Below are 9,542 nucleotides of genomic sequence, written 5' to 3' on the forward strand. Positions count from 1 at the left end.
ATCAATTTTTCTTCATAAATGAATATACTTCACAAATACATATGTGTTATAAATTTATTTAGAAACATGAAGCATTGATTTGAACTAGACAAATTTTTGTAATAAATATAGAGCGTACATACAAGTTAATTTCGTAAAATTTAAAAATGAAAGGTACGCCCATATATCTCCCAGCAAACGCACAATAAAATCGAAGAATGCAACCGAATTCACTTAAGAAACTAATCATCTCTCTAATCGTCTTCCTCCCTCGCCTCTCCATAGTTCTAAGTCAACAATATTCCAATCGTAGTCGATCAATTAACCCCGACTAAGCCTGGCCAATCCTCGCGGCCGAAGGTAAAAGATTAAAATAGCAATTTCTCAGCGTCCAAGCCGAACGAGTTAATTATCAGAGGCAGCCATAAATTCGACGGACCGAATCATCGCGTTCCCGTGGTCGTCATGTTCGTCCGACTTGTCAACTTCTCCCTGCGCCATGTCTAGGCCAGCATTATAATTGCAGATGGACACGGCGAGCTCATAATTCGTCCCTGGATACCCTATGGCGGAGAGTTTCGCAGACGAATCCTTTCGTTCTCCAGTTTCCTACGCCTATATTGGCATCTACACCTGCGCCCCATCCTTCTTCGTTTTCCGCGAGGAACACGCGCCTGCGATTCATTCTCGCGCGGCGATCGAGTTCTCGCTTTATCGCGGCCTGTATCGCCGTTAATTTATCGCCCGGTTTCCAGCCACGGCATTAGAAAACGAGGAATCGCGACCGCGCCGCCGCAAATCATCCAGCGGGAACTGCGAAGTTGTCGTTGTCCTCGGCGCTGAACGGATCAAACGCGCGCCCGTACTGTTCCTGTCGAGAGGAGGACGGAAACACGAGGGATTCGATGAAATTCCGGTGAAAAATTTGTGAGGGCCCCAGAGCTTGTTGGTGATAGAAAGGTTTACATACTAGTGGAAATACGAAGATTCGCAAATGAAGTTTTCAAGGGTTCGAGTGCTGATAGCGTATATTCAGGTGAAATTTTATACATAAATATGTATACATGTGTAAATATGTTATACATAAACACGGATAAAATTTCATATATACAAAATATACGTATATATAGTAAGATACGACAAGATTAAAAATTAAAGCATATTATAAATGTATTCGTTTGAATCGAATGTAAAAGAAACGACATAGCTAGAAAAATGCTTTTCCAGGGTTCTCGTGGCAAGCATAAGTCGCGAGACGCAGATGTATTTGCCGAAATAAAAGCCTGGGAGGGGGGCATCTGTGAAATCTGAAATTATGCAGATTGCGGCCCATAAGCTGGAATTTTGATGGCTGCATATGCTCCAGATTAATATTAATTTAATTCGTCACTCGCGGCTATAAGGGCAGCCGGGTCCGCTGCGCGTTCTTTCGGAGGATTCCTTTCTTTTTGCAAGGAGACTAATGATTAAGAAGAGAGCGAGCCGCGGAACTCGAGCAAGCTACGCTTCTGTTATTAACGTGTGCTTCACGTACGATTGTCATGTCTTTGGAAATGTTCTTCGCTGAATATCAAAGCAGACCTACCTCTTCATTAAAATTTACCATGGCTCCATCGATCTTCTGCTTGTAATTAAAACGTTCCACGAGATTCGAGAACTCGCGTTGCATTCGCGAATTTTTGAAGCGAATTAAGAAGTCTACGAAGGTTATTCATAAATAATTACGGACAAAATTACTTTAGTTCCCGCAGAATTATTAAAGATTATTAAAAGGTTGCAGCGATACTCGTTACCTCTTTGGTCTTAATTACCGCGCAATAAGCGATCGATTAATTGATCGTTCATGGCCGGAGTTTAACGCGGGAATCGAAGATCGATAGAGGTTGCGTCACGTTGCACTTGGCAAGATCGGAACGAAGGATCGGAGAGGATAGTTTTACTCAGGACGTGGACGAATCGATACAACGTTCTTGTTCGCGACGATTGATTAATCGACGCATCGGCCATTAGGTTGCACACTGTGGGAACGAGGAAGTGGAAACTTATAGACCACGAAGCCGAGATTAGCAATGTTGCATAGTAGTCCGAGCGCAGCGTAGGATGCAGCTGAAGTGAAGCTGTCTAGGGTCAACTGCTCTCGAGCTCCCTTGCGGCGCTCAGCCGGCAATTGATTAGCCATCGTCCTATAAAATCGAGCGTTTCGTTCGCGGAAGGCGTGCTACGTTTGTAAATCAGAAAGGAATTGTTATTGCTACGAAAGTTTACGAGACGTTTTGAAACGCAATAAAAATCGATTTCCCGTTCAGCGCTTTGGTTATTTAGATTCAGCGGGAAATATTCTTTAAAAATGGCCCGCACAATGGCGAGATGACGTCGCTTCCGAAAGATTTACGTGAATTTTATTGAATTGCATTTCCGTTGCAAATGGACGAATGAATCGCGGTTCTTTCCAATCTTCCGCGGCGCCTGAATGCTGTTCGCCCAACCATCAGGCTTGCAATTTCACGAATCCTGGCCCCTTTTTTTAGGCACTCGAAAGTTACGAGTAACGTTGGCGATTTTTCTTGTATTCGTTGATTAGTGAATTATAACGATAACATTACTTTATCGTAGATGTATCAAGCCTATAAAATTCCTCGTTTATCTTAAAATGTGCTTACTCGTACACGTTTGTTTGGATGTAACGAAAGTGCTCCAATATTTCACGTCGTAATTATAATTTATCGTTCATACCGAATAAATATATATCAATGTAAACGTTTGTTGTTGTGTTTGCAGATACGCTTGAATTTTATTATTATTGAACGGGATAAATAAGTCTCTGTGCGAATGCGTGGAAAGTGCCTTTCACTTTTCAATTGGGTACAGAGCCAGTGCAATCATCAATCGTGCCGCAATCCTTAAATTATAAGAAGTCAATTTGTCCTGCTTCTACATGATTGAAAAACACCTCTGTTCGTTCTGATACGTTTCGTGTTCTCCTTATCCTAAATTATCCTCTTCGGTGTCAATATGTGTTACATTTCTCGCATGCAATTCGTTATGAGTTACATATTGACTTTTTTATTTCTTTTGCTTCCTATGTAATATTCAGTTACGTTTATCATTACATTTCGGTTTAAGTTTTCTTGTTCCGATACGTTTCGTGTTCACCTTATCCTACATTATCTTCTTCGGTATCGTATTTTTCCTGCACGTAATTCGTTATGACTTACGTTGATTAATATAACCATTTAATTTTTAATTTCTGTTGCTTCCTATGTAATATTCTCTTCTCACTTTCTTCCATGTAGTCTTTCGATGATCAAGATTATACTACACAATTAATTAAAGGAATGAACGAAGAGATTGGACCTATTTACCAAAACTCAAAGTTCGCACTATACCAAACTAAACCAGTTCTATGCTGCCATCTGTTAATGACTGAGGAAATTAAACATACGTCGCTTTGGTTTCATAAAACATCCTCTCAGCTTTAGGCTACAACTCAATTTAAAAAAAGAAAATGTTAGACTCTGGTTCCCAAGGTCTCAATTTATCGAAAGTACATAGGAACTATGATAATATTAATTTTCACCCAGCTGTATATGTTGAATGACGAATGGTCGGGATGTAACAGGGTTAAACGAAATCGACATTCAGCCCCCCTCCAGGGTTTACTTTCACGGAATTTCCAAGTGTCCAGCGGTCAATGGTTAGGACGCGAGTGAACGCACCGAGTATACGCGGAACGCGTGAAAGTGCGTACACGTCGACACGCGGCACGATATCCGCAACGGGACAGGGAACGTTCTTTGCCTGACCCCACGGCACGCACCTGCCTGACCTCCGCCTGGCCTACCACGTGCAACCAGCTCTCGGTGCAACGTCGATGCACGCTGCCCACGCGTCACCGCGCAACGCTTATGCAATTCTTGGAATCCTTCGGGAGGGCATGCAAAGGGCGTTGCATCGAGCGGCGAAACGATCGTAAAATCCACGCACTCGCTGATGCGTGCTAAAACTCCTCGCCTGGGTCGGATGAGGAACAGTGAGCGTTTACATAGTACGAGGGTTTACATAACTTGGATGAACTTGGTGCTTGATGAGTCCATTTACGGATAACGTTGGGTAAGGATTTGATCTATGGGGACGATTTGTATTTTGTCTTCTATAGAATTTCCATTTTCAAGCTTGCTCATTTTCCATTATTCGTTTTTTGTATGTTTGCCTGAGTAGCACGAATTTGAACTATGGAAGTGGATCAAACTGAGGAAATAAATAAGCCTATGCAGTCAAATAGACATCCTGAATGCATTCTGTCTCTTCGTCACCTAATACTCCAACAAAATTTTGTCAATCTCTCACCTAAACAATCTTCCCCTCCGATTCCTTGCAATGTAATTAAAGTTTCCTTCCGCAATTTGAAGAGTCCTTCCCTCCCAATTCTGAAGATAGCACGCAAGCTGTTCGTCCCAAACCAATGTTAATTGTAAAATACGTTTCCACGAACACCGAGAAATGGGAAAGCCACGAGTAAATGAAAGAGGAGGAATTTCTCGTTCACCCCAGGGAAATCTGAATGGCTTCCGAAGAATAGTTTCCGCAGCTTTTACGATCTTCGTCTCTACTCTAGCGTCGGGGCTACCTTTGCTTCACCCCGGCCCCGTCGAAGGAAATTAAAGGGAACACCGGGACGGCTGGGGTCAGATATTTAAGAATGGTCTATTCGGCGAGATTATAGGCTCGATTAACTGGCGGGAGATTGCACGAGAATTACACCCGAGCTCGTAAAAATCCTGAAAAGCGACGGATTCCACGCTGGTGGCAAACGCTACAGTTTATGGTGATTGAAATTTTACGGGACCTGGCTGACGCGAAGTGTAAATCTCGGCGCGAGGCGATTATTGAACGTCTCATTGTAATTAACGGGTGTGGCAAGAGGGTTGGATTAGGAAATCTTAATTAAAATTTTACGATCGTTAATTCTCAGTTGGCCAGCGCGTGACGAAGATACGAGAACAGCGCCATCGAGGAATAGCGCCATCGGTGTCTCGTATATTATCGCGTGAACAATTTTGAGAAAAATTTGAGCCATTTGCAGGATCCGAGACCTTTAACACGCGCGCGTACACACTGGGAAACATGGCGAACCAGCTGTTAATGATTTATTCCGCGTGACTTTGACTAGCTACGAGTGTCCGTGAATGCGTTACCATCCAGAAAGAAAAAACTCCCTGGAAGTTATATCGAGTTTCGTGGCACGATAGCATCGCCGTATGATTTTTCACTCTTCCAGGAAGAGCATTACGATTTAATTCGTGATTCGTTTTCTCATTTAACCGGCCCCACCGCGGCTGAAATGTATCCTTTTCCAGAGTTACACGCCACCCGAGCACCGCCGACCCGTGTAACTTTAATACCTATAAGTCCCCTGTAAAAATCCTATACAACTTCCGTCGAGTCGTCGCCGGTACCCACGCGTGCGTGTGCGTACTTATCGAAAACACGTCCCGTAAATTCTGTTTTAAGTGGATAGCATCGATTAAAAGCTTACAACCAGCCGGATCTTATCTCCCGGCGTGGACACGCGGGACAGAGGAGCCATGTACTGGCACGTACCTCAGTCGTCGTTCAATCAGGAATTTCTGGCATCCGAGTTTCTATTAAATATTCCCTTGCCTCCGGGGTGTAAGCGTACGGCCCTTTTTCGCGCGGGCCTCGAATAGAAACGCCCTTTAAATCTGCAACCGGCCGCACGTGGGAGTATTCGCGTCGAGCTCGCTCAAAGTGCCTTCCCAAGGAAACGATTATTGGAACCGTAAACAGCGTCCATTTCTTTCGAGCCTAACAGATTGTCAACGGTGCGTTAGAGGATAGGAGAGTCTCTCGTTTAAATATCGCGCCGTTAACCCTTCGGTATGGAAACGTTCGAGTGCTGTGCTTGCGCTGGAGAATTCAAAAACGAGAAATAAAGTTGCGCGAATATTTTTTGGGGTCGTAGAATATTCCGTGGAAGACCTTCTTCTATTTGCTATGCTTCGACACAAATGAAGGACCAGTATTGTCTACGAAATATTTCGATCAATTTGTGTATACGATTCTGATCATTCTCAAGAATTAAAACGAAATAATACAGTAATTTTTATGCCTGCGAGCTGCGAGCTTTAGATTTAGATCAGCAGGGACACCGCCGAGCAAATATTTCTGTGAAACTAATAGTTATTGCCTCACCCTGTACAAACATTACAGAACTTGAATTAAAACAAAATTCTTCCCATCTGTTTCTTCATTATCTAACACCCCAATAAAATGTTGTCCATCCCTCGCCTAAACGAGAATTAAAATAAAATAATGCGACTTCGATACTTCTCGGTGCCATAGAGAGAATTGATCGATTCAATGGAATTCCAAATAGACTGCAAACTCGATAGGTCCAAGGTTTGCATTTCTGGTCTCAATCAGGCGATAGTTCGATCGATTACAGTGACCCCAAAATGTGCTTAACAAACAGTCCGCGATATACACTGCCATCAAACGCGTATACCTATTCACTTCCGGTGGTTGGGATATTTATTACCGTGTACAGATGGTAACGCAATTCCTACGGTCTGTGCGATTCGACGATAAATCGAGTCGACCCACTTCGACACCGTTTCACGTGCCGCGTTTTCGTTATTACCCGACCCCCTCCCGCCCCCCATCGCCGCATCGTTCGAATCGGTTTCTGCAGTCGTCGCTTCGATTCGTAACATGGAAGCGGTGCCGTGCGAGACATTTTTTCCGATATTTTATAAACAATTCTACGTCGATCGCGTGTCGTTACTAAAATATGTAACATTTACATTTCTAACGGGTTGTCTGGATATTTCGTGACAATTTTTGATAGGTGGTACAGGTCTGAATACGTTTGAATACATTATAATTCGTAGAATCAAAAATAACAATAAATAAACATAACATCGACAAGTTTCGGAGGCCCTCTCCAAAGTATGTTCTTCTAAATACACGAACAGCTTTTGCAGAAATATCTTTAGATGTTTGAATATAAAGTCACAGAAATCATGCTTTTGCAATAAATATATATCGAAACTCAAGCGTGCCTTGGAATTTTTCTCAAAAATTGGCACGAACTTTCTGAACAACCCGATAGTTTTCCTAATTTTAAATTTAATGATTTTCATGGTAAAATAGTCGTAATCAACCGAAGTGAAAGTTGACGATCGAATAAAGAAAAATGAACGGTCAAGTCAGATCAGTCCAACCGTACGAAATTGACATAAGCTTTAGTATAGTCTCGCGAGTCCAAGTTGCGATCTAGAACGGATCAGCGCGGTTCGTCGAGGCTCTGTACCTTTGTATCTCCGAACGTTTCACCTGGCCCAGCGACCTGCTGACCCCACACGTCAAGTACGTCGGGCCCAGGGCCCAGCCTCGAATCACGAAAATGAGCGGAGCCATGATTTATAACGGTGTAATGGGAGCGCGAGATGATACGGCTGTTATTGTTGCGCCGCGAGGTATTATTGCGATCCGACCTCGACTTGGTTGCATGGCGAATGGAATCACGTCGATTCGGGATCGATTTTATTGAAAATCGATCCTTTTTGCTCGGTTTTAGGTTGTTAAGCGATGAAGACTTCACAGACTTCAAAAATTCATAGAAAGGTACGTACAGTCGGTGTAAAAAGTATTCGTACAGTAACGCATTTCAAATAAATGGTTCCTGTACGAATACTTATTACACTGACTGTAGCTCCAATTAAAAATATATACAGTCGGTGTGGGACGTTTTCGTACAGCAACCAATTTAATGAACTTTAACTTACGCAAAATCTGTTTTAAAAATACTTAGGTATGTTAATTATTTCTTCCCCTAGAATTTATTCATAGATATTGGAAAAAGATATTGAAACTAAAGTCGATATTATAGCACTCCCAGAGTAAAATAAATTCCTCTTTTGGTTCAATTTCTAAACACTCTTTCTCGTAAATGAGTTTGCGAAGATTTTACTTTGCATAAAGATCCGCTGTCTGCATATTGCACTGACTGTAATTGAATACAGCGCAACGATAACTCCAATCGGTATTTCTGTAAAAATCTACAGGCTGCAAAAGTCCCCTTCCCTTTAATTCCTCGAAGATTCCTCGAAGACCAACTGTACAAGGGAATTAAAGTTAATTTCCCTTCACCAGAAGTTTATCTTCATTTCGACGCCTTTCATCGACTCGCGTTTCCCGTAAGCAACAAATTGAGGTACTCCCGGGAGTTACACCGGATTGGCCATCGACGTTTATGACGTTGACAGCGGCGGAGAGGTGAAAAAGTAGCCGTGTGCGGTTTCGCGCCTCTGCCGTTCGCGATTCTCGCCTTTCCCCATCGGGGTCGAGCGTAAATTTACGCCTGTGCGAACTCGCGCGAGTGGTCTTCCAGGTTAGGCGACTTCCTCATTGCCGTTTCGCGGTGTCACGCGCTGGAAATTCGTTATCGACAACCGCAGTTTTACGCGGCGCCAGTCCGCGTCGGCCATCTTCCTCGCTGGCGATTTACGTCGTATAAATTTAATCTCAACCGCGAACCCTAAGAACGGAAGGCTAGGAATCGAAGTATGGTTACGAGAAGTTTTGGAAAAAATACCGAAACCGATGGCCTGTCTCTAAAGAAACGTAGACTGGACTCTCTAAGCTTGGTCGTCTCAGGATCTGAGTTTAGGTTTGACTTTTCTTCTACCGGTAGTACTTCGAACGAGCTTTTTAGCGTTTAAATTTCTGAAGTAGACAACATTTTTACTTCGCGGAATGGTCACCTCGCGGCGTTTTACAGATGATTTACGTCGAATAAATTTATTCTCCGCCGCTAGATACGAACTTTACGAACTATAGGAATCGATGCGCGGGGGAAATATTGTGTTGCGAAAAAAATTGAAGCCTAAAACCTGTCACGAAGGAAACGTAGGCTGATCCTCTATATTTGTTCGTCTCGAGATCGTTTTGGTTATTTCAGCTTGAGAATCTCTACTCCTCGAGTACAAAGCGTCCGTGACACGCGACAATAGGCCACGACATATTTTCCATCTAGCCCCGAAATTATGATCTCCGTTTCCCTCCCGCCCTGAAAGGGATCGCCATCCTAGACGGGACAATAATGGTTATTTATGAAATCGTTGAATGGCGATTTGGGACCGGTGTCTTCAACGCGGAACATTGCTCAATATGGCGGAAAGGGACTAGGAAACCATCACGAGGCATCGGTCACGAAAGAAAGCGCCTCGTGGATCGCGATCGACCGGGAGAAATGAAAATTGCAAACTTATGGTCGTGTACAACCTTTTGACACTGCAGCCTGGACGTCTTGGGACTCGAGTCGTGGCTTTCACCCGGCAGCATTCCGAATTCGATGGGATCTGAAATCAAAAAAAGAAATAACCATTTGAAATAACACTTCACTCTGTTGCCTGCGGGCGTTTGGATGTAAACAGGTCCTAATTCATTTGAAACAGTATGAATCTTGACTGGCAAATCAAATATTAAAATACCATTTCAAATTACAAATCAATTTCATTATTTACCAAATATAGAAGCAG

At 43.1% G+C, this 9,542-nt stretch overlaps 1 protein-coding gene across 2 annotated transcripts in view; it reads right to left on the reverse strand.

Annotated features, from left to right (window-relative positions):
- Window positions 1–9,542, reverse strand: part of LOC128878461 (calaxin-like) — a 106,231-nt gene that overhangs the window by 77,386 nt on the left and 19,303 nt on the right. For both annotated transcript variants that reach the window (XM_054126680.1, XM_054126681.1), the window contains one exon: window positions 9,286–9,362. Coding sequence is in view for 1 of the 2 variants with exons in the window: in XM_054126681.1 (XP_053982656.1) it covers window positions 9,286–9,362 (77 nt within the window). In the remaining variant the exon portion in view is untranslated. The remainder of the gene's footprint in view (window positions 1–9,285; window positions 9,363–9,542) is intronic.

Source organism: Hylaeus volcanicus, chromosome 6 (genome assembly GCF_026283585.1).
Source record: "Hylaeus volcanicus isolate JK05 chromosome 6, UHH_iyHylVolc1.0_haploid, whole genome shotgun sequence".
NCBI lineage: Eukaryota > Metazoa > Arthropoda > Insecta > Hymenoptera > Colletidae > Hylaeus > Hylaeus volcanicus.